The sequence below is a fragment of the Anser anser genome (genome assembly GCF_964211835.1).
Source record: "Anser anser genome assembly, chromosome: 3".
NCBI lineage: Eukaryota > Metazoa > Chordata > Aves > Anseriformes > Anatidae > Anser > Anser anser.
Genome location: NC_139722.1, coordinates 83,533,698 through 83,561,607, shown reverse-complemented (window position 1 = coordinate 83,561,607; position 27,910 = coordinate 83,533,698). Strand labels below are relative to the sequence as shown.

Sequence of the window (27,910 nt, the reverse complement as noted above, 5' to 3'; positions counted from 1 at the left end):
TAATCACTCAGTAATACCTTGCCTTCTGGCTTAAAGACCAGCAAGGACTTGTCACCTATGCTGTCACAGGATAGTTACTGTGTGCTAGAACTTACGTCCCAACTGCCCATCTTCAGGCAGAAAACAAAACAAAAAATCTTGTCTTAGCATTTGATCATGGATGCTCTTGATACAGATTGGCTCTAACAATGTAAAAATAATATATATATATATATATTTTTTGTACAACAGTTGCTTGGAACTCTATCCATGGTAAACATCTTATTAAGATACTTCACTAGAGCAAGCATTCATAATTACTCAGAACTCTCTGAAAAATAGACCACCACGTTTAAAAGAAATGAGAAAAAGTATTTTTCATAAAATATATAAAAATGTGGATGCTATGGAAGCATCCTTTTTTGATGGATTCAAAAGTAATTTACAGACAGATAGATGAAAAGTCCATCAAGGGATATTAAGCACAGACTGCATCTGCAAGTCTGCTGCAGAAAATGCTTAAGCTATATGCTGTCAGAAGCTGAGAGGGGTAAACCAGATCTACTTAACTAATTATTACACTCTTTTTGCCAGGATTTGCTGTTTACCACTATTAGGGACAGAAAAATGGATTATCTCACTCACTTGCAGACTTCAATAATTTTCCGGTTACAAAAATCTCTACTAAAATGGTGGCATAGCTCTAGTGCTTCCCATCTAAAGTAAGGGGCAGATTTATCCCTGAGAAAAGAAGAAGGAGATGAAGGAGAGGAAAGATTTGCGATGGTCTAGCTAAAGACAGACTTATCCTCAGGGCACAAATTGCATACTGTAGTCATACGATATTTGCATTTTGTCAAGATGCCTGAGGCTAATGCTTATCAGTGAAGTAGTTCAGAAGAAGGCCTGAACATATTGATTTCTACCCTCAGAGTCCATGATGTAAATCCTGCTGCCTTGTCAGTAATCTGGAATATCAAACTTTACTTGAGGATAAGCTGTTCTGGTAGACAGCTCAGTGCTCTTTTACAAAGCAAGCAGGAAAAATGTTTTTATTTAGTTAGGTCATTCTTCATCATGCATTCATGTGCATCAACATAATAGGTTCAAGAATCCTAGAGAGAACAGGGGCCAACTTCCTCAAACTCACATAACCAATGTAGCATAAAGTTTAAGAATTTAGATTTGCAAGCTCAGCTGATGATGTACCGAACAGGAACATCATTGTAGGAAAGAAGCGTAATTCACCTACAAATGAAAATGTAATTTACACAGGCTTTATTAATTTAATTCCAATTATTATTATTATTATTATTATTATTATTATTATTATTATTACTAATACTAGAACTGATGCTGTAACCAGCACAGTACGAACAAATATTGCTCTTAAAAATCTGCTAGAATTAACAGCTTGGATTCTCCAATGTGTTAAGCTATTTTATGCAACATATTTAGAAGTCCGAAATTAGCCAGAGATAGTTACCAGAAAATCCAGTTCAGGGAATCTCTTAGCTAAAAACTTGTAGAGACAACACTGTCATTTGCAAAATACTCAGCTGCTTAACCATGTCAAAATGGGGGAAAAGGCAGAGGTCAGCAAAGCTCTGCCATACTTAAACCTTCACTGACATAATGGCCTGAAAGAGCAAGCTCCTACTGTAGTGAAATAGGTTAGGGGTAGCTTTGGGGATTATTTTCATATTTACAACTTCTACTTCCACCAAACCAGATCTTCTGATGCTCAAGCTTCACATACCAGGTTTCGGTACTAGGACAATAGGATTTTTCTGACTTAGACTAAAGTTAATAATAGCATAGCACACAGAATAACACAACCTAGAAAGAGCTAAACTAGTGTTATCTCCTTCATTTCTCAAGTCATTGATAAAAGTGTATCAGGTTACAGAATAGGTATTACCACTCATATTTCACAAGAAAAATTCCTAAGGATAGATTTACCCTCCTATCTTCAAATGTCTTCCCTGGAATCTTGCATTTAATCAACAGATAAGTACAAGTTTCTAAACTGTTTACTAATAGAGTAAAAATAAACATGGAGCCTCTTTCTCAGCTTGTTGTAATTAAATATCACTTCTTGAACACGATAACGAAGCCACAAATGAGGTATGCCAAGACAGTCCTTCAATTTTGTTTTTGCCTAGATCAACCCACACAATACTTTTTATCTATTTTTTTAGCTTCAAAGGCACATCTATATTCCAAGTTATTTCTCTCTCTTTTTTTTTAACAACTGAACGATAGCCAGAATAAATAATAACGAGACTGCTCTTATTGTGACATAGAGAGACAAAAGAATCATGTATGACATGTAATCAGAAGGTAAATATTGCTACCTTTTATGATTCCAGTTAGTTGCATATATTTAATAAAATATTAAAAATCCTTACCTCACACCATTCTGTTCTTGCATCAAGGTTGTTGCTAATCTTCTTGAAAAAGGCTTTAACATTATGATTCTTAACTTCTGGGCTAAAAAGTGTCTGTGTGGAACTTATCATAGTCTACCTCATCTGGATACGAAGAACAATATCCACAGAGTTAAAAATTGGCAAGTTACAGCTTCTGTCCTCTACCTCCTGTTTTATTTCTCCTTCAAAATCAAAAACGTGCAAATCTCATCTTCTCATACTGTATTCATTAAAGCATTTTGCAAAAAAAAAATAATAAAAAAAATTGTTCAGTCTTACTTTTTAAAACCACGTGATTTGCAACACATGACAGGAAACAGATAAAAGAATATCTGAAAAATTCTCAGCTCTTCTTTTCTTCCCTTACTTCCATAACACAATTCTGGTTTGTTGAAATGAACCTGAAAGGTGTGCTGGGATAAAGTTTATCCTTTCATGCAATAATAGCCACTAGAATTGAAAAAAACAAACCTTTGCCCTGATTATTTACCATCAAGAAATCGGATTTACGTAATTCATCATTTTGTGCTTTTACAGATCACTAGAAACATCACAGAAATGATGACTTGTAGATGTGGCAACTCTGCCAGTTATACTTTGTGAACAATTACCACAGCATTGTAATTTGTCCAAAAGTCCTACAAGGAGGTGAAAAGCACTCTCCCACAGCAATCTGTTTCCTGTAACAGTCAAGAAGTCATAGTTTGAACGTTAATTTGATGTCTTTCCTACAGTTTTGTTGCTGACACATATTCTCAATAAGAAAATTACACTTTTCAATCAGAAAGAGTATCTTACCATCATCTTTAATATACAAGCCTAATCTTTCCTCTGTCTTCTGTGTTACTGTTTTTTCAACTAGTTTCTGAAACTCCTTCAAAGCATTCTTGAAATCTGGCACGTTAAGAGCAGAGCAACTCTCGTTATCACAATCCTTTTCAGACATCCTTTATTAAGAGAAGGCAACAAGGTAGGAAGAAGGACTCTTCTTACAGCATGGTTCACATGAGTTCATATGAGATGTAGCTGCATGACTGGCATATATAACATGAAAGAGGTGACTGGTTTAGCATCTCAAGCTGGAAAACATGCTAGTGAACTGTTGGTGTCACAACCTCCCATTACATCACAGAATTCTACTCACTGAGCAACCCTATGTCACATACCATTATCAGTAATAACCTGGCAAGTGAGATTAGTTCCTGGAGTCTGTTGCAATTGGTGACTGAACATGCGTGATCTTTCTCACCTCAAGAGCCAGGCAAGGATCTCATAAGGGTTCAGTTCTGCTACAGCTGGCAATGATTTAGCAATAGAAGATATTCTCTGGTAAGAATATACCTTTGAAACTAGCTGTTGCAAGTTCATACTATCTTTCATAATTTTGTACTGAGTGAGGAGGAAGGAAGATTATACCACCTTTCTATGCTTTGGATTATCTTCAAGACTTTGCCAAAAGCTGCACACCAACTCTTGCAATTAGGAACAGCTGCTATTGTGGAGTTCCTTGGATCCACACACTATTTGGTGAAGAATGATGGAGCCAGCTCTGTTTTTATATTTGCTAGGTGATAGGAGAACTGAGAGCAGTCTGGTGATATTCTGGCATGTTCTACTCTTTGTAAGGCCTGGCCAGAGATCTCAATTAGGTGGGGGTGCCCGGTTTTCCAGTAATAAAAGCATTTTATCAGGGATGTTATGTTTTGAAATTATTCATGTAATACAAAGAGGACAACTCAAGTTGAAAAGAACTAGAAAAGCACTTTTTGACAGCTAGTACTTGGGAGTGACATTAAATATTTGCTTCGTTAGTACATCTCTCTCCATTTCTTTAATTTATGCTTTGTCATTGGTTTTATTATATTAAAAATCCCTACTCAGTAAAATAGAACTTCCAATGGATCTACCCAGAAACCCAATTACTCTGCAGGAAACCTTTATTTATTTATTTATTGCATATGTCATTATGATTAAGATTGCAAGAAATCCCTTGATGGACTGGTGGAATTTTAGTATTTTCAGCTGTCCAATTTCCTCTTCCTTAAGCTCTGACAGCCATTTACACTAACTTCCTTTGCTTGTTAGAAGCTACACGTACTTTTGTTTACTGTCTCCTATTAGTTTTGTTAGATTACTTTATACACTGGAAAAGCTCTTGGAAAATGCAAGCCAGAACAATGCCTTCTATAAATATTTTCATCTGTTTTTATTTTTTCTGTGCAACACACAAGGGGGAAAAAGCTACCCAGTCCAAGCCAATCCATCTACTAGTGTCACCATTTCAGATTTAGTGCTACATGTATTTACAAAGGGCAACACACCCATTACTCTTGTGTCAGTTGAGAATCTTGTTACCTGTCAGCACCCTGCATCCATCAATGGGCCTTACCTGACCGAACAGCCTCACCTGGGACCTCTCACTGCCCTTTGGCCTATGAGCTTTATTTAAGCCCTTACATAGCTATGCTGCAAGTAGGTTTCTTCCAACTAAGCCTAGTTTGTTGATGGTGCTTGCTGACTTGATCTTGGTCCTGTCTTGTCACTGCATTGTTCTGGACTGTTTGTTGATTGTGGTTGCTGCCAACAGACCTGCTCTGCTTGCCTTGCTTAGGTGCCGTAGTACTGCACCTATACCAGTGAAAACTCAACATATCTTGAGTGTTTACTTCCTATTTGATGATTTTCCTATAGTGTGAAATTCTTTAAAGTCTTTGTTGAGCACTACCTTGACTTTTTATTTTTTTTCCAATCACCCGTCTTATCTCCTTCCTTAACTTCCAGTTAAGTTATTGTTTCTTTCTTTCTCTTAACATACAAATAATGATCACAGAGATTAAGTGCTGGCTATTAGCATGTGTCTGGCCGAAATTCAGCAATATGTATTAGACGGTTCCTGTTTTGAAAAGGGTCCACATTTAACTTGTGCCTAAGTTCAGTCCTTAAAGTCAGGACCTTAAAGTCAGATATTCCTATACCACAGTGACCCAAGAACTTCTGTCTGTTTGCAGTTTTCAAAGCAACTTAAAAGCAGGATGGGGCTGTTCAGAAAACAAAATTGCAGCTACCACTTTCTTTGAAAAGTGACAGCCCAGAGCACCCACTGACCAATCAAAATCATTGTGAAAGCACCAAAACCTGTGTTATATTTGCATTGTCTTTCCATCCCACCACATCTTAAATTCTTTACTGGATAGTGGAACCCTAGGGTATCCTACTGGAGTGCTGGAAAAGTTAATTTATTTTTCCTCTGGCTGAAAGAGAATCAAATCTAAATCTTGTCTCCTGAGTGAGTATCGTTGTGACTACTGAATAAAGGATGAGTACCACTTCTTGTGGGAATATTCTAAAGAATCAAGCTTCATTCATTCTTTGAAAAGTAATGATGTAAACAGCTGTCTTAAAAGAATGGTTCAGAATGAAGTAAAAAGAATGATGTTAAAAGCTTTCCTCAAAGAATAGTATCTATTGACTAGACAGTTAAAAAAAAAAAGGCTTTAGATACCAATAATTAGTATGTTAATTATTTTGGATCTTGTTATAATTGTAGGTTCTGTGCATATGGAAGCTAGTTATCTTGCTCAGGGTTCTGCATTACAACTCAGATGATCAGCTTTCAGTCTCTGTGAACTTTTAGTGAATCTGACCCCTTACGCTTGATAACATTTTGTAAATTGTAGAGGCTTACCATTTCTAACACTGTCAAGTGAAGGCAGTATGTACTAATTCCAAGTCGGATGAACATTTCTGTCTTGTTAACTTTATCAGGTTGCTAAAATTTGCCTGTAAAACAGGAACAACATCCCAACCCAGAATTAATTGTTTTAAAGTATTACAAATCCTCATAATTAATGTCCACATTTTAAAACGTGCAATATCCGCAGCCCATTTTATAACACACACTCTGCTGACATTAAATTCTGCCATGTCTCTGATTATCACACTACTCCCACATCCACTGTAGATTTACAGGAATGTCATTGGCATAACAAATGTAAATGAACTATAATTGAAGGTGAGCAAAATAGTTCATGGCATTTGCCATGCTTAAGCAAATTTCACATTTGTTCATTGATCTAATTCACATTCATTAATGCAATTACATATTTTCATGATCAACAAAACTCCAAGGTACTTCAGGGAAGCACATTAGTGATAATGAATAGAAACTGGTATCTTCTGTCATTCAAAAAAAAAATAGAACACAAAGTTGTATGAAGATAGAAAAGTTGTTCCTCTTTTTATTCCCCTCATCCAGGTAATTTACAAAATCCTAGATTTTTCTTTTTTTTTTTTTTTTTCTTAATACCAGTGAAGATGTAACTGCTTTACTAAGCAGATGGTTGATTTTTTGGACGAGAAAATCTGATTAGAATAGGCAGGCCAAAATATCCATTGACCTTAATTAGCATTCTTGCTCCTGAATTTAAGGAAGGCACCATGAATTCATAACATTTAAATCCAGAAGGGATGATTAGATCTTCTACTTTCACTCCCCTTGTATCACAGATCTTTAAATATCAGCCATTTATCATTATAATTATCCCAACAATGTTTTTCTAGAGCGTAACTTGCAGAAAGGTATCCAGTTTTCAGATGTGGACACCAAGACATGGAGAATCCATCACTTTTGTTCCAAAGGTTAATTGCTCATACTGTTAAACTTTAAAACTCTCATTTGAATTTGTGTGGCTTCAGCTTCCACTAGACAGTTTTTGTAATGTCTTCAGTGATTTAGAGAAATAGTTGGTATATTCTCCTACCAGGAGCCCTTATACCTGAATTACTTCTCCATTTTTCTCTTGTTAATTAAAATACATTGGATTCTGTACCTCCTACTCCAACATTTTCCTTCAGGTCTCAAAATAATGTTTGTGATTCTTTTCTGCATTTTTCAGCTTTTCAGTTTCTTAAAAAAAATGCTGAAACCATGTTGCTATGCAATACAACATTAAGCAAATTGGCACTCTGTTCAAACAATAAACTTCAGTCTATTCATTAGATCCACTTTTTACTAGACTATATTGATCAGTTTCTTTGTATTGTTCTTTGGCTATTTATCTCCACATCACCTTTTCTATTACTCCACCCAAGGTGGATGACAGGCTCATTGCTCAAGGCTTGCTTGAATTGCTGCACGTGGAATTTCTGCTCTGTGGATATTCTGTAGTTGAAAGGAAAGGAGGAATTGTATTGTATATATTTTGTGTCTATCTAAAGGATCGACAGTGATCAGCCATGTTTCAGGAATAACAAAACCACTTCTTCAAAAACAGAGAAAGACCATAGTCATCACACACACTTGGAAAAAATCATGTGAACAGCAGTGAACAAAAGTAAATTTGATATTGAATGAAGTTACTGGAAATAATGCATGTAAGTCTCTGCATGAAATATATAGTTCTTTGGGGAAAGTGGTGTTTTAAGATATGCTGCCTAACTTATTACATGGATAACTCAACTGGTTGAAATTCTATCTTTTCCACTGGGAAGAGGACAAAAGTTGCTGGGTATTCCTGCTCAACCACAGTGAGTACATCTTTTGTTTATAATAAGGAAGCGAATTGTGCAGAGAAAAGCAGCACTGACTCCTGGTAAAGGGAGGGATAGCTTGAGGATGCATTTTTGCTAGTTCCTACAGTAATTCTCCAGCCATTATAAAGGAAAATGTTTCACTTGTGTGTCAAGACACTTGGTGGTTGGTTGGATACTGTATCTTGGCTAGAGATATGGTGTATTTCTTATGGAGCTTCAAGTTGAACCCTTGTTATGCAGTGTGTCCTATTGACTAATTTCTCCATTCTGCATCATCTAAGCTTGTATGACATGACATTATATTCTCATTTCTCAATTAACAGGATGGAAAGGTTAAGAACAGAAAACTGTATTTTGTTCTCTTGCAACCAAGGGATTTCTTGTTATACAGCACAATCTAAATATGTGGAAATCCCAAATAAAGTACCACTGTTTTCGGTACCAGCTAATTCTGTTGTCTTCAATGCTTAAACTCCAAAAAATGTACAGCACAATTTTCAAATAAGATGTGATGATTGAATGGACTGACAAACAAAAGTAGAGAAGAGAGGAACTACATTAGAAGATAAGCTAAGTCTAAGAGGCAAATTCAGTATTAAATTGATGAGTAACAGGAAGTCCTTGCATTAGTAAGTCTACAGTAGCATTAAATGAATAAAAAGCATTTTCTTTCCTGTCTCCCTTACTGATACTGTGAAAAGCATTGGATATGGAATATGGTAGAGTTAACATACATTCAGAAGTCAAACCTCCCAACTCTGCCGTTCTTACTATGCAGTCAGATTGCTCTCGATTGGTAAATTCTCAGATCAGTACAAAGTTAATGATAGTTTGTACAGCAGGCACAAAGAACAGCTACAGCCAACTCATTGCTGGATTGGCAGCTCATTAGAAAAATCAATCATTTTCAATCTGATCTCAAGAACTATCAGAAGTCTATGAAAATGTATGCTAGTTTTAAAATTCTGACCATGTACCTTGCCAGTTCAAAACAAATAACCCTAAGCTACTGCAGAAGACAAACCAGCAAAAAGTGATAGATCTTATTCCCTGCCTGCTACCAGGTTGCCAGTCATCTTTTCTGATAGTCTAACTTAAAGACAGATCGTCACCAAGTAAAATGACAGTCCAAAAGAAAGCACAATAGCTCTAAAATGACCTGAGTTGTCCTTAAAGAGGCTCTGGGCTCTGGCATGTGGGAGACTTGGGTTCAGTCTCTGGTTGTGGTCTAGATCAACCCCAGCTGCAAAAAAATAATGATAATTAAAAAAAAAATCCCCACAAACCTGTCTGTGTTTGCAGGCAAGTCAGGGCTGAGTTGCTTGAGTTCAGAGCATCTGATCTCCTCCCTGACCAGTAGGGAGTTTGAAAAATCAACTCTTCATAGAGAAAAAATAAAAGTTCTCCCCTGAAACAGTGTTGAAGGGGTGCTATCAAGTTCATATTTACATTAGCTCACTCTCTTTTCTACTGACTTCACTTTTCACTTTGTCTTAGCCCTATTATCACCACAGAAGCAATATCACACTACTTGCTGCAAAATATGTTTGGTCTGCTGTGTCACTAACACCAGCTTGAGATGATAATTTAAAAAATCATATTTCTTATGCAATATTTATGATTTACATGTTGGATTCTGGTAAATGAAAACAGGCCAGTGATTTTGTTATCTCTTTCACTGCCTGTTTATCATATTAATGAGAAGCTGCAGCATAGAAATAAACTCCTCTGGAAAGTCATTCCTTTAAAATAAGCATTTTATATCACAGCTGAATTTCACAGGGTTATTGCTGTACAATGTGATGCTACTGGTCTGATTCGGCTTTACAATGTTAGTGGTTAGGGTTCAAGCTGCCCTAGGAGCTGTGTTTATACATCCAGGGCAGGTATGTGAAGGTATATATCACCACTTATTTTAATCTACATAGCAAGAAACAGGCACGAAGGAGGCATCAGTATGCATCTGCCACCTGAGAACATACTGCAGTACCACACAGGTTTGTACTACTAAGATGAAGTTCATCTCACGTAACTTAGGCATCTAAAGTAACCTGATAAGCCAGTCACTAGTGAAAAAAATAAACACTCTAAGACAATGATTCATCTTACTGGCTTTAAGTGTTTAACTTTTAAATATATAATTCAGGCGAGATGAATTGCACCTGCAGCTAGTACAGCTATTTGTACACCTGCCAGGTATACTAGAGCTCAGAGGTCACTGTACATGCTGCAGTGAACTTCCAGATTCAGCACGGGTGCTCCAACAGCACCTCATCACCTTCCAGGATTACCCATTTGGGTCATGTCCCTGCTGCAAGCACTTGCACTTGCTTCAGTGAACTGTATTTGAGCCAACCTCTTTTCCCAGTTCAGAGTATTCTCAGTTTCTTGCAACTTTTCTGCCCAGCCTGTTCTATGATTTAAAGTTCATATCCCAATACAGACTAGATTGTATAGCTAGGATTACAAATTCTGTAGGATCAAGGCCTAATTTTTAACTTTAGCCATTAAGCTTGCACATTTTTTTTCTCATATGTTGCATTATCAGCAGATGTAGAGCTAAAATAAAGCCCTTTTTAAACACCAAGTGGTTGTGAACAGATAAAAGGTTTCTGTCCATAAACTCTTCCTTGTGCTATAGATACGTGTTGCAGCTATATATAGATCCAGTGAATAATCATTTGTTTTTTATCTGCCTTTAAAGCTAAAGAATAGCAAAGAGAATATATAAGAAATCAAATACCAGCAGAAGGCTGTAAAAATCCTAATTAAAAAGCTGAAGACTGGTAGTCATTTATTTACTTACTTTCAGAAACTGCAATCTAGCTGTCTAACATACTCTTTGAAATAATAAGTTTTAGAGAGTTCAAAACAAGAAACAAAATCCCAGCACCATTTGATTCCTGAAACAAATGTATTGAGTATGGACAAAAGCCTCTCTTCTCACACTGCTTGTCACAAAAGATGGGAAACAGCCTGTGAATTGAAAGACATGCTAGCAGAAAATAAAGGAGAAATAATAAAGAAAATGAGTGAAAGCAAAATATAAGGTAATGAACAAATGGGAAATTAAAGATGTCTCAAGTTGCTTAAAACACTTGTCTTCCACCACCCAGTGTTCTCATTTTTTGAAAATATTGACATTTTTGATGGTATCGTTAGGACTGGGAGTCATGGTCAGTACGACAGGGTTTGTATTTCTACTTCTACACAAGGTTAGAGAGCACTCTGCTTCATTCCTCACCTCTAATGTGACTGACACTCAATGCTCTGATGTCCTGAAACATTTCAATGTCTAAATACAGCCAAGTCAGGGAACTTCTAAAGTCAGACCCAGATAACTACGAACTTTTTAATTTTGAAGCATTATTTCAATAGCTAGCGTTTATTTTTATTTTTTCTTATACATATGTAAGCATATATCTACACATATATATATGCTGGTCATCTGAAAATCTCCATCCAATGGATTCTACCATTCCATGTACTTTGTACTTAATGGACAACACATTAAAAGAACTAATGCAGAAGTGATCTAGGAGCACCTAGGGATTTGCAAGGACTTTTTTTTTTTTTTTAATAATACAGGACTCTTTTTTTCTTATTTTCTACAAATCCAGAAGACAAATAAGAGTGAGTACTTTTGTCAGGTGCTATAGTTGAAAAACTACTTAGAAACCCTGAGTATATGATGGAATCTTCTGATGAGCAGTACATTGTCTAAAATTTATTTATTTCCTCACTAAATTTCTACCCTGTGCCTCACCAGATTTTTTCTGTTTTCATTTTATGCAGCAAAAATAAGATACACGCTCAATGTAAGACTTTCTTTTAAGGGCAGAAGGTAGAGATTTCTTCTTAATAATGTGTATCATTAATTTGGCCCAGCCATGTCTTACTATTATTGTGAGACTTTTACCATGCAGCAGCTGGTTATAAAACAACCCATAATATGGTATTTTTGCACATGGTCTGTTTATGCACAAGTAATTCCCTTTTACTGATAAAGGAAACTAAAGAGTTATGCTTCTCCTAAAGCACATGCTGAGGTGCCACAGGTCAGTTACTGGAAGTTTTGGAAGGAAGTCACGTGTTCTATTAATCCATCTCTTGGGGGCGGGGGATGCGTGTATGGGGGAAATATAATTAATATGAGAAAGGCGGCTGCTCCTACTGCTTTTGTAAACAGGAAAGACAGAAGACCAGTGATCAAGAAATAGACAAATACGTTTTAAAAGTAGGGTTCAGTTATCGATTACGTCATATTTGATGAATTTGAAAATATTGTAAATAAAGTTTATATTGATAAGAATGGTTACTTCAATGAGTGTTTTACTTTTCTGACCCATTGCATTACAGCACTAGTTTGTCATATAAAATTGCCACTGCAAGCCCATAATTTGTATTCAAGTAGGCATCCTGAAAGACATCAAAACTACCTCAACTACCAGTGTTTTCAGTCTCAGTCCACAAGGAATCATATTCTCCTATCATCCCTCTTAACACCACTATTTGTGTTCAGAGGGAAAACACAAACAAACAAACAAACAACACAAAACAAGCAGGTGTTGTTTGCCAGGCCACATTTCTATGAAAATTCTATTGCTTCCATAGCTGACATATCTGATCTTTTTTTTTTTTTTTTTTTTTTTTTTTTTTTTTTAATAATCTGAACTAAGAAGCGATCTAAACTGAAATTTTTGTCTGATCCCAGTGAAGGCTGGCCCCCATCGGTGTTCTCAATGCACCTACCTTCCAATAAGAATGTGTGTGTGTGGGTCAGCAAACAAACTGAAGGCCTTCCTGTGGGGAAGACTGATGTTTCATCTGGCAAGGTATGTTAGGCCTGAAGCTTGGCTGAGCAAAAATTACAGCCATACATATTCAGGGACAAAAGCTCAGTTTGGAGACAGTACAGCTAACCTAGCACAGCTGGGGGTTACTTCAACTCTCTGACTACTACCAGCTACGGTTGTAGGAAGGCAGGCTTCTACACCATTTTCGCACAACACACACTGGAAACAAAGATGCAAAAATAGGTGACTTCATAGTGTTAGCTTCAGTACCTGACATGACTTACTCGCCTCGTGTGTGACAAAAAAAAAAAAAAAAAGTTTTCACTTGCATAAGTTTATCTGTGGGCAAAAATAATGCTGCCAGTTGCTTTGTGAAGATGCAGCTGCTACAGCCACCTCAAAGGGCTGTGGGGAAGCACCTTCCTCCTCTGCTGCTCCTCCTAGATGCATAAGCAAAGACCGCTAACTCAGACTCACTAGGGAAAAAAAAAATAATAAAAAAGCCAGTCTTAATAGAAACTACGTCCACAAAGGGGAAGGAGAGGGTAGTGTCACTGGTGAAACATCTGGAGTCTAAACAGCGGCTCAGCAGTTTCTACCTCTTCCTGAAGCACGGCGTAAAGCCGGACTGCCCCACACAGAGCTACCTGGCTGGGAGCGCTCAGGAAAGCAGCTTCAGGGAGCCGAAACACACGGAACACTTCACGTTGGGGCAGCAGCCCCATCCCGGTCACGACCAGGCTGCTCACCGACAGGCAGGGCTGAGAAGGAGCCGCTGAGGGCCGCCCGGTGGCAGCACCTCAGGCCGGGCAACGGCTCCGCCGCCTGAGGGCTCCCCCTCCGTGGGCGGGAAGGCGGAGAGGGCTCCTCCTCCTCCTCCTCCTCCTGCCCTCGTTACCGGGCTGCCAGGGTGCTGGGGAGCTCAGAGGGGATGAGCCCCGCTGTGGCCGGGCCCCGGCAGCCCGTGAGCCATGCCCTGGGGGAACGGCTCGGTCGCCACCAGCCGCCTGGAGCCCCCCGCGGAGGAGCAGGAGGTGCCGGGCGAGCGGCCCCCCTTCAGCGCCGGCACCTACGAGCTGCTGGCGCTGCTCATCGCCACCATCGGCGTGCTGGGCTTGTGCAACAACTTGCTGGTACTGGTGCTCTACTACAAGTTCAAGCGGCTCCGCACGCCCACCAACCTCTTCCTCGTCAACATCAGCCTCAGCGACCTGCTGGTGTCCGTCTTCGGCGTGAGCCTCACCTTCATGTCCTGCCTGAGGAGCCGCTGGGTCTGGGACGCCGCCGGCTGCGTCTGGGACGGCTTCAGCAACAGCCTCTTCGGTGGGTGCTGCCTTTCCCTTCCCCTCCCCGCCTGTCACCAGCCGCCGCCCCCTTAGCCCCAACCGTCCCGTCCCTCAGCCCCAGCCCAGTCCGATGGATGGACTTGGTACGAACGGTTGTGTTTTCTGGTGGAAATACCTTAGCCTCTGAATAAGGAACGTGCACAGCTGCAGCAGTGGGACTGATAGGAAATTGATGCCTTACTCTAATAGTGCCCTTTTACAGCAGGAGGGGTGCAGCCTCCCCAGTGTTTGGACTTCTCTGTCTCTAAAATTATCCCAAACATGGCAGCACCTTGATTTTTTTTTATCCCTCTGTGAAACTCAAGTATTATCCTTCAGTTGTAACAGAGTGCTATTTGCGGAATCACTGCTTCCTGTGAAAAAGGGGTTTTTAGCACTGTAGGAGTACTTCCACTAGTTTCATCCAAACAAACCCACCAAAACAAACAAATCAAACCACAACCCCCCCCCCCCCCCCCATAACATCTCTGTGTTCTTTTCTGAGATTCATACTTCACCTTTACAGAAGTAGGATGTAGTCCAGCGGTGTATTTAACAGACATGCAGCCTGTTAAAAGGAATGTAGATATTCATTCATTTACTGATAGGGGGTGTTGTAAATAACAGGATTGTGTTTATAATGGTGAAGGCAAGTGCTAGTCAGGAACAAAAAGTTCATTTTAAAGTTCTCTTTCTAGCAGAGGTGTACAAATGAGAGGTGGATTACTGCATGTGCTCACACAATGTGTGTTCACTGAAAATTGGATTTATTAAGGTAAATTAATGTCTCTTGTAAGGATTGCAGCTTTCCTGCCTAATCTTTGTTTCATGTGACGCTCAAGTGTGCTTTTGTTCGGCTGCTGGGATGAAGGTGTGTGATTCCTCGTGATTCATTTGACTGCTGCTGCATAGAGTAGCAAAAATCTTGGATCTTGGGAGTCAGGGTGGATTCAGGCTGTAGTTAGACCTTTGTGCAGGCATTGGTATTGCATAATGATTTTAATGGTGCACAGCTCTTAGACATTTGTTTCCTAGTGTTAGGAGGGGAAATACTAGAGGACCCAGCTAACATAAGGCTGTCTATATCAGTCAGACCATTCAAATACTTGAGAAACTTGGGCATTTGCCATTTGGTTCAGCCAGGCAGTTGAACATTAAGCTTACACAGGAGAATTTAAGTATCTTTCAGTTACTATCTTTATCCCTTATGTGTTATACTTACAATTTTTGATGAAGGCATTTTGTATATAGATCAAAAAATAAGAGGTATAGTAAGGGTAATTGGGGGGAAAAAAAAAACCAAACCATAATAATCATCTCTTATCTTCCAAAGATGGAATAAATAGAAATGATGAGATATAAATTGGAAAGCAAAATGCTTGATCATATGTGTCTTCTCGTTTTTGGTTTTTAGTGTCATATTTGGTCACTATAACTATATTTTATGTTGATGCTTTCCTGCATTGCTTTCTTATATAAAATTTATTTACAAAGAAAAGTAGGCAGACTCACAGGTCTTAATTACAGAATGATCCAAGTAGCATTTTGGTTTGCAAAACCACATCTTCCTGTGCGTGGTCATGTTATTTTCCTCTCACACAGTGTGCTTCAGTGAGAAGAATTTTTTATGATGTATTAGAAAAGCACGTTTGTGTGTGGAGTCTTTCCCATGGAAGTGGAGAGTAAATGCACCACTTAAATTCAGGTGTCAGATATTTCTGAGTTGGTTCAGCTGCCATGTAAAGTAATAGAAAATATTTCACTTGGATATTATAATTCGTCAGTAGCACAATAAAGTTACTTCTAGTCTTAAGGTTTCCTTTTATACATACCAATGCTTCCATATGCTCAGCTGGAAATACAAAGATTGCTCTTTTCTGATTGTGAAGATATGTAGTTCGCCAGCTAACTGAGTAGGAGAGCAGAGGCATGTCAATACTGAAAAAACAATGATGCCCTGCAGGTAGCATCACATTTCTCTGTTTATCATCTGGACTACTGCCACCACAGCTTCTATTTTCAATATTTAATATGTCTATGAGGAGAGCAATGCCTTGAAGGTGTTTTCTTTTGTGGTGGTGGTGGTGAAGAGACTGATTGGGGATTTCATTCAGAGTAACCAGGTATTATAAATACACTTCTCTTGAATATAAAAGCGCAAGTCAGCTATTTTCTTGGAGTAAGGGTTGACGGAGGGAAAGGTAAGGTAATGAAGTCTTGTATGCGTAGTAACTAGTAATGATTATTAAGGTGTAACTCTCTTTTGAGAACTTTTGGCAATAAACAGTACACTCACTGATTGGAAAACATGAAATCAACAGTTTTAAATTGACATTTAAAAGTAATGGCTTCACTAAGCAAGATAGTTGCAGCTTTGTAGCTTTCAACTTCAGTAAACCAGAGTGACCTAATAAAGACGTTTCTAGAAGAAAGGGGGGGTAGTTCTGTTACCATGACTGTGAAGTCCATTAAATCATAATAACAAATACCGTGAAGTTACTTCACTGATGTAGGTATTTGTCTGCTGGGTTTGGACACAGTCCAGCTACTTCACGTGGAATGACCAAAGCCTGTTTATTTACTGTAAAGTGATTATATTCTTGTGCTTGAGCTTGTACTTTGTTGTATGAACTTTTCTGTACACTTCCAGTCCAAAGGCTGTTCAGTTTTGATTTTATTTTTCTTGGGAGAGCAGCCGATATTCTAAGCTGTCTTCTGTGGTTGATATAATAGAATAGTTCAGTGGGAAGGGACCTATGAAGATTGGGTCCACTGCCTGACCTCTTTAGGGCTAACCAAAAGTTAAAGGGCATTGCTCAAATACCTCTTGAACACTGATAAGCATGGGCCATCAACCGCTTCGCTGGAAAACCTCTTCTAGTGTTTGACCACCCTCACAGTGAAGAAATTTTTCCTGAAGTCCATTCTGAAGCTCCCCTGGTGCAGCTTTGTGCTGTTCCTGTGCATCCTGTCATTGTTGACCAGGGAGCAGAGATCAGCACCTCCCTCTGTGTATCCCCTCCTTTGGAGGCTGCAGTGAGACTGCCTCTTGGCCTTCTTTTTCCAAGCTAGACAAACCAAGTATCCTCAGCCTCTGCTCATAGGATGTGCCTTCCAGAAATAGTTGTATAGTTTATAGATGATCTATAAATGACAGCTTGAAGGAAAGCTTTTGAATTTGAGAGGTATAAGGTTGAAGAGCACCACCCCTTCTACTCATATATTGCAGCTTATGCTAAGAACTTGATATCCTGACCCTGGCCTACCTCTGCGTTTGGCTACTTCTCGTGACAAAAGTATTTGTGTCATGAACTCAAAGAGCCTCCATGTGGAAGATGAATGGAAACAATTTTAAATAGTGGCATTATATTCGCCATTGACTTTATAGTGCTTCGGTCTTGAGCAAGGTAGGTTTGCAGTGATTTAAGCTACAATTTTCCCTAATAGTGAACAAGTTTACGACACATGATTAAAACTACTTTAAAACAATTGTGACTTTCATTTTAAACTCAGGGATATTTCTCAACAAGTTTTGAAAATCACATTCTTTCCAATTACTGTAGCTAATAACACAGATTCAGAATTCACTTTGAAAATTGTGATCATGCAGCTGTATTTATAATTTTTACATGTGTTCTTATAGGTGGAGTATGTGCTTAAAATGAACTGGTAACATCTGCGTTTTCAGAAGTCTTTGTTATGTCATGATGACAACTTTTTTCCAAAAAAAAAAAAAAATCACAGCAAAGAGAGCTCTCTCTACACTTCTCCTAGGAGTTTTGTGTCAGGTAATCTGAATATTTCATTTGCAAAAGCGCTTCTCATTTTACCAGTCAGTCTAGCTGATTGCAGGCACTTGAGATCCAGAACTTATGCACTGTAAGCAAATTTGCATGTTTCAAAGCTTTTCAGTTGAGAAGAAAGTAATACAACTTCAGATTGATTGTCTGTCTAGGGATAAACAGCTATTTTTATGTTCCTTGCGATTGTCTACATTTGCATTACCGTAACATTATAATTAGGCAAGCCCATGTAGCGATTTCTGCTTCTTGTTGTGCAGATTGGGGCTTACTGTTGGTGCTACTGCTAGATGTTTTTTTTCTGGGACTTGAACTTCGATTTAGGCTTTACAGTGTACAGATGCTGGGGACAGAGTGGAGACAATCTGCTTGCCAGAGTGCAAAACTGTCATCATTTTGACTGCTGAACTTTCCTTGTCACACAAAGAACAGCCTCAATTTTTATTTTCTCATTAGATTCAGAAGTCAAGCTGTAGTGTAGGTGCTGATATCCTCACAATAGAGGCCACAAAAAGAGCTTCCATGTGCCACTGCAGAGCCGTTCTCAGCACTCCATGTACTAGTGTGGGGAAAATGGCAGAGATCAAATGAGTACTGACAAGTTTAAGTTTGGATGGCATGGTTGTATGTCTTGGACAGTAATCCCATCTAGTTTAGCTTACTGAGTTCTGATTTTTAACAGTTGCACTGTCCCGATGGAATAAAATAGTTACTTCAGTTAAATGATGTATTAAAGCTGTGAGGGTCACCTTTCCATAGAGTTGTGCAGTCAACTCTGTGCCGGTCGCCCTGAGCCTGCCAACCCTTCTTTACATAAAACCTTATAACTCTTTTCCTGTCTGTAGTAGTCAACCAAGCTGCAAGTAGTAGAGATCTGGGTAATCCCTAAATCTGATTTAGTTACACAACTCATACCTAGTAGGTTTTCTGTTATCATTGAGAGTGTAGGTTTTGAGTATAAGAGCTAGAGAAGACGCTTGACAGTTAAATATGCCCAAATGTCTCTCTTAACAGAGAAGTTTACCTGAAGTAACTATTTAGTTCACCTTTTCCTGAAGTAACTATTTGTTTAATTATAGAGTAACACACTAGGGGTGTAATAATCTTTATGTGCATTTGCTGTCCTTTCACAGACAAATAAGACTTTAAAATGACAGTGACTGTTGCAGAACTTGATGTGTGCAAGAGAAGTGTGCATCCACAGGTTTATCTAAGGCTCCTTCTACATGCTGTGAAAGACTGATACCCTGTACCCACATCTCACATTACCAATACACGTTATATGCACTGATTTAATATCACTAAAAGCATTTTCTATTGCTCGGCAGGCAGTTTTAGGGTCTTGCATTACAGACAGCTGGAGACTTGATCAGCATGCTTTCAGCTTTAGCAATTTGTTTGAAGTGAATTAATCACTTACAGTGTTGAACATGGAGGAGGTGATTAATTCTACGCTGTTTTCATAGTAGAGGTGTATATAAAATATACTTGGAAATCTGTTCTGTTCAGGAGAAGTGATTTTTTTCACCTATCTGGATTAGACCGTGGATGCTAAAATTAGCTGAAAAATAAGCAATGATACATAGTTGTCACCGAAAATATACTCTAAAACTTAATTGCTGATTTCAAATAGACTTGGTTATATATTAAGTAATACAAAACAGAGTGTAGTAATGCCTTGTCTTGCCATGGACAATACGTTGTTTCAACTGAATAGATGGTATTTAGCTGTTCAGTTGTGAAGGAGATGAGGAGGGCTTGCAAAAGAGGGGCTTTCTCCTCTGATAAGATATGCAAAATAGTTATTCAGCACTTAGATGCAGGTCAAGTCTTAACTGATATGAAAAATAATATGCTCTTTGACAGAAGCCTTGGTCTGTCTCAAAAGTGAATCTTCTTTGCTGTACTATGGAATCACAGAATGCTACCAATTCCACTCCCCCTCCCATAGGCAGGGACACCTCCCACCAGACCGGGTTGCCCAAAGCCTCATCCAACATGGCCTTTAACACCTCCAGGGATGGGGCATCCACAGCTTCTCTAGTTAACCTATTCCAGGGCTTCACCACCATCTGAGTGAAGAATTTCTTCCTTGTATCTAATTTAAATCTACCCCTTTTTGGTTTAAAGACATTAATCCTTGTCCTATCACTATGCTCTCTGACAAAGAGTCCATTTTCTATAGAATCATAGAAAATATTGTAGTTGCTTTGCGGAGTTGCTCAGTCGTCAGGAATGTGTATCTGATATCCACTCTGTCTGCATCACAAGCCATGTTTTGGTGGGCAGCATGGCAAACAGAATCCAAGTAAGTTATATATTGCAGGGAGAAGGCAGGAGCAACTGTGGGTGTTGTTAGATGAAACTAACACATCTGTTTCTGAAGAGTGTTGCGATATTGCTTTCTAATTAAGGTTTATAAACTCAGAATACACATGCACTGTATGGGATGATACACTGCAGCTGTGTTTTTCACTCTTCTCCATGATGACCTACACTGTGTAGCTTAAAGTATTTCATGATGTATCAAGAATAATATCACTTCTGGAAAAACCCAGGGTACAGAAGAAATAGGAAGTTACATGTGAGATGTGATGAAACCTACACCAAGTGCAGTATTTCAACAGGAAAACAATAAAACTGGCCAAAAAAATAAAAGAGGTTCTGTGGATTTTTTTTTTTAATAAGAAATAGCATACCATCCATTTCTAATACTCAGTGGCTTGCTACTGGAGAAGAGTACAAACTGCAACATAGAAATTGTATGCTACTGGCTTAAACAAGAGTACGCTTCTGTTCTGCTTTGTTTAACTTACACAATTTAAATGAGAATGACCCTACTCATGTGGATGCAATTGCCCAGGCTTAAATCAGAGTTTAAATAGCATCTATAGTTCCTTAACACAGTGCTTATATTCAGTGCTTGAGGAAAGGAGTATTCTGAGATGAAAATCTGTGGATCAGACAAATATTATCTATAAGTATTGGTCAGTCCAGTCTTTCAGAAAGAGTTTGAAAGTCTCTGATTTACTAATAAATTAAATCAATCTTCAGGGTCTTGGGCCTTAGTCTTGAATCGTACTACCTAGATCTCAAGAATAGATGGCTTCAGGTAAAAACATTTTGAAATGCGTATTTTTGTTACAGGAGTCAAAGTAATGAATTCTCATATATGGCTCCTTTGATTAAAAAAAAAAAAAAAGTGCAGGTTTGCATACCAGGGGCTAATATGCAAATAATAACCATAATGGCTTTCTGTAACACTTTGTTTTTTTAATCAGCACATAGTTCATTATATTAAAATGTGTAACTCATCCTGGATGAAATCTACATAATTTCCAGAAAAGCTGCTTAGAAAAGAAAAAAATATGTAAAATTCAGTGTGTTCCTCTGTACTGGGCCACAAAATTTGATTTGTATATGGAAAATGAATGGAGCCTTGCATGTGTGTAGATCTTACAAAAGGTGGCTGGAAGCAGTGCAAGAAAACAGATGATGTGTGTATATCCCAGGCTAAAAAAGGCAAGGTTCTTCTAGGTGAGAACTGCCACTGTTGATTCCAATCAAAGTATGGCATTACATAAAGCACTGTGTTTCTGTGGGGACAACACAAGAAGCCTTGCATCTCTGTGCTCTTGACAAATCCCTGCCAGGATTTGGCTTAACTTGAGGAACACCTTTAAATTCAGTGGTTACAACAGACACTGTAGCCTGCTGTTTACCAGCCAACCAAAATTGATTGAAAGTTCACATATTTTGATTTTCTGATGGGGAAGAAAGGAAGATGGATGGAGTCCTCTTTAACTTGAATAGCTTGAAACCAAAGATTTGTGGTTGCTTCATAGGGGCTGTTTTAGACTAATTTATTGACAGGACTGACAGCAGAACGTGGCATGTAGAAGTAGTGACAGGTATCTCAATCAGAGTAATGAAACTTGAAGCAGCTAATACATATCTTTGGAGAAATGGGCTGTTTTTTCACTTCTTTAATAGTAAATGTGACCCGAAATCCTTTGTGGTCATGGATTTGTCTTTCAGTTTGATTTTTGAGTATCCAAAGAAAAATCAGTAGGTGTTTTTGCTGCTGCCATGTATTTATACCCTTTCCCACTAAAATGTGTAATATGCAAGATATTAATTGGCAGCAAGACTGAAACAAAAATAACAAAGGTGGGAAATATAGAAGATGGACCAGGTATGTGTGTGTAACTGTGGAGACATGAAAGGGGTATCTCTGAAAACAGATTTCAGAGAATCTTTGAGAAAATGAGAAATGTTCTACTTGCATGAGATTTTTTTTTTTCCTGTGTGTGCCTATTCTAGGTAGAGCTGCATAGAGTTTCTTTCTTTCCTGCATTATCGGCTGAAAATTTTAGGAGTCAGCTGACAGCTCCTGCTGTTCCACTTGAGTATTGTTCCATTCAAACTGCCAGCTCAGCACTAGGGGGGCATTGTGGCATCTGGAGTGACACGTTATATATCTGAAGAATATTCCATTTATTTGACATGTAAAATTCCCTGGATCTAGCCTTGCGAAGAAATCATCCATACTAGAGTGTTGCATATGAAAGAGGATTTGCATAGAGTTTCACTAGCCAGTGTAAAGCCAAATACCAGATGCATGCAGCCATTCACAAGATAATATTGAAGACAACATACAATGACTTCTCCCTGTCCCCCAAGCCCCAGGAAACCTCAACCTCACAGAATATAGAGTCTCATAAATTGCTTATGATACATTCAATACTAAGGATAATTTCCACAGTGTCACCAGGTACGTGCTTGCCAGCCTCTGTGGTTCAGCATATGGGTAGTTAAAGGACGTTTACCTTCTACCTGTTCTTTAGTGTTCAGCTCCTGGAATCTTTCTGAAACTTGACAGCTAGTTTCAAGAAAGAGAAGTCAATATTAAGAGTTAGTCAATGCTGGTGGGGGGGGGGGGGGGGGGCAGGACGACAAAACAAAACCCCTGTGTTTTGCTATGGGATCCACAACAAGGTTATTTTTTCACTCACATTAGAAAAGTTGTTTTCAACCCTTTGCTTGTCTGTAGAGGGAAATTGCGGCTGGTAATACAAGTTTAAACCTTGATTTTACTCCTATTTTAATCTGAATTAGATGAGATTAGCATTCTGGATTTATTTATTTATTTACAGTAGAACCTAACTTTTAAGTCTCCTTTCAATTTTGGATCTGAATATAGAAGAAAAGAAATTATAGTAGAGAAATTAATGAGATACCACTACTGCTCAAATTTGCCTGAAAGTTTAGTGAGTAGAAAGGTACAGAAATTAAGGCCATGTTTTCTCAGATTTAGAAATGAATCTGTCATCCAAACTGTATTATGATTTTTATGGTGTTCTGCTTATTGTTTGAAAATTAAGGTGGCTACAGGTATGTGTTACTCCTAATTGTTTTAAACTATAGGTTATGCCGAGAAGGCTTAATGACCACAGAAGAAGCAAAGAGTCTTTAATGCCTAGCATAGATATCCCATCAGATCCGTTAAATCGACTGTTAATAGATGGTTCAACCAGTTCAGCATCATATTTAACATATATTTATTATCAGGATGAATTTAATAGTCTTCTCTGAACTGCAAATAACTGATGCTTTTTATTGCTTTGTATACAATCCTACATTTAAGTCCTTTAACTTTGATCTTCCACCCACTCCCTTCATCCTTCCTGACATGAGGTTATAGTGTTAATGCTGGGCAAAGACACAGAACTGTGAAGAGGCCTTAAAGAATGATTGCTTAGGATGTAAAATAAATGTTCTAGTATATCAATCTTTTTAAAAGAAGAAATCATTCACATTAGAAAGGCCATTAAAAGACAGTGAAGTGGAGCCTAATATAGAAAAAGATTCAGAAAGAAATAATTCTGAAAGGTTTGAGTTAAGATCTAAAGAGGAGAATGGATGAAGTCCTTAGGTACAGAGGCCCCATTAATGTTTATTATTAATTTTGCTTGAGTGAAGGCTGCAGGATTCACTTATGAACTCTTTGCAGTCAAACATAATAAACTTCATTCGGCCTCTCTAGAGCTCATTTGACATTTGTTGGGAAAAACCTGGGTGTATAACAACGAAATAAACACTACATATAACAAAATATGAATGCAAAGGTAAAGTTTTATATATCTGTTTCTAGTTTTTAGCTTTGTATCTAAAACCACCAGCTAGTAATCTTGCAGAACAAAAACCCATCAAATCTAGAGGATTAGCTTTTATAGAAGTTTTGATATAACAGCTTTGGCTTCAAGGGCAAACAGATATGTGTGCACGTGGCAAGCTTATTTGGTAGTTATTATTGATTCCCAAACTGTTTCCTCTAAAGATGAAAAGTGTTTGATTAAAGACTGACTACTAGACTTCTGCAAATAAGTCTGTCAGGGATAGGAGTTTATTAGAAGCAGGTATGAAAACTTCAAGAAAATGAGCTCTTAAATCTATTTGGGGATGCTTTCAAAATGAATGTTTTCTTATTGAGCCCTTTGAACTATGTAACTAGATAGTTCTTGTGAAAAAGCTCTTTTTTACTTCATTAACACTATGACTTTGTGTGCATATATATATACACATATAACAATTATTCTTTAGCTGCATCTTAGATGTCATTTTTTTCTAATCTTGCTAGTGGCATTAATAGGCACATAGAATAAATTTAATTGAATCTTGCATTACAACAGAAAAAAAGTAACTAACTTAAAGTAAGTTCAAAAGGATGTGCGTCTCCTTCATTTGTTAATTATAACTGTGAGCTGTAAAATTCCAGAAGTATTGCATAGGTTGCTGAATATATCACAACTGCTGCTTGAAATCATCCTTTGACATGAAAGCTAAAATCTCCAATTGAATTAAATTTCACCTACTGAAATATATAAATTCTCCCTTCCCCACTTCAATTTAATTATAATTTGCTCATTTGAGAAGTTTCCCATCTGCAGGATAAGTGCAGCAGAGGTGCAGGCAGTTACCTAAGAAAGATACAGGTAACTCACTGAAGATTTTTTGTGTTGTGTAGAAATTTGGTTGTAACTCAAAAGTTTTATTAGTATATGGAAAAAACTGTACACTGTCAAAGTGCATGTTGAGCATGGACCATGGCAGGTCAGGCTTGAACAGATATTTTTAAGATTTCTGCCACTGTATTATGTTTGCATCACTAAGTGTGGAGGTGGCAAGCACATCCCAGCCCTTGGTACTTAGAGCTGTATGAGGCCCTTGGGCATTTTTCTGCTTTTACAGCTTTGCAGCTTCATAATGGAATGTGTTGCCACAAAGTGCACACCCAAATAGCTGGAATTCCCAATAGGTAAGAAACTGAAATAGCATACAAGGTTTCCAGTCTTCGCTCCAGATTATTCACAGGTATAAAACCTGGTTCATTTCCCATTTTAATGGTTTATCCATGAGGCTATTTTAGAATTTCTTGAGCTAATCAATGCTTCTTTCTCAAAGATGTTGCTGAAATTGTCAAACATGCTTTGGATACACATTGATGCAGAATGGAAAAGATGTATAACGAAATGACAAAAATGCATCACTTCCCTGTTAATCAAGAAAGCTTTCTGAACTCATGAACTTAAAAATAAATAAATTAAAAATCCTCTGATAGTTGCAGGACAAAGCAGCTTTCTTACAGATATCTTAAAGCATAACCTTCTGTGAGATACTCAGTTAGTAGTAGTATGCTGATTTTGTGGATTAACATAGTGACACAGAGGTTAAGCGTTTCCCTAGATTTTGTTATTCTTAGTTGTCTTCCTAAAATTCATGTTGCTGGTGCTCAAATTGTTAATTTGTATTCCTTAATGCTTATGCTTTTTCAAAGTGAGATGAGACATTTGTGATATCCTTTGAAGGTTTCTGACTGCTAAAATGGTTATTTTCTTTCCAGCAGCAAGATCTGCACGTTTAACCTTCTCCCACCTGTATAAATGTATATTGTGATTAATATGAATGTACTTGAAAAAATGAAACACCGTGGGAATCTGTGATAAATACCCATGCTGCTTATTAGATAAAATGTATACAGACACAAGTATTTGTACACAGAGTGCTGTAAAACCCTTTTGTGTTCAGGTTGTGTTGTTTAAAAGGCTGCATATGTGAGCTTGAAGTCTGGATCTTAACAGAGATTTCAGTTGACTGGCATATGCATGATGGGCAGATATTGTTCTTGATTATTAAATTTCACAGACCATTGAAACTGAAATCCTTATGTCCTACTCAGGACAGAATTACCTTGACTTCATTAAAGTGTCTGGATAGAATAAAGCTGAGAGCTGAAAATAACAGCATTTCTGTCTTGACACAGTAAGTGTGTAGTGTGGTTGAGGTGGACAGAAAAGGAAGAGAATGCAGAAATAATTGAAATGAGGACTATGATATTTTTATGGTAGCAGAGAGATAGGAAAGGACACTCAAACGGATCTCTTCCAGAGAGGACTCCTTTAGCTATGTAACACTTTGCTTTATCAGTTGTTTTTTTTGTCCTTTTTTTTTTTTTTTTGAACAGAAAGACTTGCATGAAATCTTGATAGAAGTTAGAATTTTCTTGAAGGCTTTCCTTGACTTCAGTCTCAGCTCTGAATTCTCTAGATTCGTAATAGATTGTTATTGTTTATTATCACATTTTTATATGGCAGCTTTTTCTTAAAAGAAAGGAAGGAAAAAAAAATCACCAGAACCAAACAAAAAACCTTGGAGCACAATCCGTCACTTACTTTTTCCTAAATGTTACTTCAGTATTAGTTCAGTCGTCCTTTTTGTTTGTCCTACTTTCTGTCCACCATACACCATGGGGCAGATTGTAATACCCTACTCTGAGTAGTTCTGAAATTAGTAGTACTGTTTGAGTTAGTAGATAATGATTACTGAGGTGTCACCTAAAAAGCTTATTGGTGTTACTCATAATATGAGCTAGCTAATTTTGAGTTAAATGTTTCCTTTGCTACCAGGTTATCAAGAGGACGTCAGTCCATTTTACAATGTGAATGATTTAATTGCTTTTCTTTACTTTTCTTACAGGAATTGTTTCAATTATGACTCTCACTGTTCTCGCCTATGAACGCTACATTCGAGTAGTCCATGCAAAAGTGATTGACTTCTCCTGGTCTTGGCGGGCTATCACATACATCTGGCTCTATTCATTGGCCTGGACTGGAGCACCTCTTTTGGGCTGGAACAGATACACACTGGAAATTCATGGATTAGGTTGCTCAGTGGACTGGAAGTCAAAAGACCCCAATGACACCTCCTTTGTGCTCTTTTTTTTCCTTGGCTGTCTGGTTGTACCTGTTGTGATCATGGCCTATTGCTATGGACATATTCTATATGCAGTAAGAATGGTAAGTTGATGGATAAGACTTCTTTTAATGAAATATTTTCAGTTAGAAATGCTGGTACCACATATTAAACTTGGATCAGAGCCTAAATTTGCACTCTCACTTCCTGTTCAAACTTCAGAACCTTAATATTCAGCCATGTCAGGGACCACTAGAAAAGGTGTACGGTTGAAGGAGAACCAGCCTAGAGCTACCAAGATTTATTTGTTGAGTAGTTTGTGAGTTACAGGTGAGTTACAAATCAAAGGCAGATTAGGGAACTGTTCCTGCCCACTGATGGACAGTAGATCCTTCCTTAAAACAGAAGGGAAAAAATCTTTGGTCGCAGTTCTTATTATTAAATAAATCTCTCTCTCCTCTTCATTGCTCTTGAGAGGATAACCCTGTAAAACTCTTCCAAGAGGAGACTAAGCTCTGTTAAACCAGTTTTCCATGTTCAGGCAACCCATTTTAATTCAGGCTGGATCTTCAGGGTCAGGAATTGATAATGTTTCATATTCTGTGGATAATCAGTCTGACAGACCCATTCAAGTTTGTGGTCAACAGTATCAGCACAACTGACAGCTCTTGCCAAGGACATTCACGTACATGTCCCATCATTTCTGCATTTTATCAGATTGACACAGATGACATTGGGAACCTGCTGCCTAGTATTCTGATTAAAGTAGAAATTTTATAACTTCAGGGTAACAA

The 27,910-nt window shown here is 38.0% G+C and overlaps 2 protein-coding genes across 2 annotated transcripts in view; one reads left to right on the top strand and one right to left on the bottom strand.

Annotated features, from left to right (window-relative positions):
* Window positions 1–9,446, bottom strand: part of WDR64 (WD repeat domain 64) — a 65,317-nt gene extending 55,871 nt beyond the window's left edge. Inside the window, 4 exon segments of the mRNA XM_083827635.1 lie at window positions 2,391–2,490; window positions 2,492–2,513; window positions 3,210–3,445; window positions 6,097–9,446. Coding sequence (XP_083683761.1) covers window positions 2,391–2,490; window positions 2,492–2,513; window positions 3,210–3,357 — 270 coding nt within the window. The 5' untranslated portion in view covers window positions 3,358–3,445; window positions 6,097–9,446.
* Window positions 9,447–11,740: 2,294 nt separating this feature from the next.
* The window catches only part of OPN3 (opsin 3), a 56,953-nt gene continuing 40,783 nt past the window's right edge, over window positions 11,741–27,910 (top strand). Inside the window, exons 1-2 of the mRNA XM_083830339.1 lie at window positions 11,741–14,062; window positions 26,901–27,220. Of these exons, the coding sequence (XP_083686465.1) occupies window positions 13,711–14,062; window positions 26,901–27,220 (672 nt within the window). The 5' untranslated portion in view covers window positions 11,741–13,710. The remainder of the gene's footprint in view (window positions 14,063–26,900; window positions 27,221–27,910) is intronic.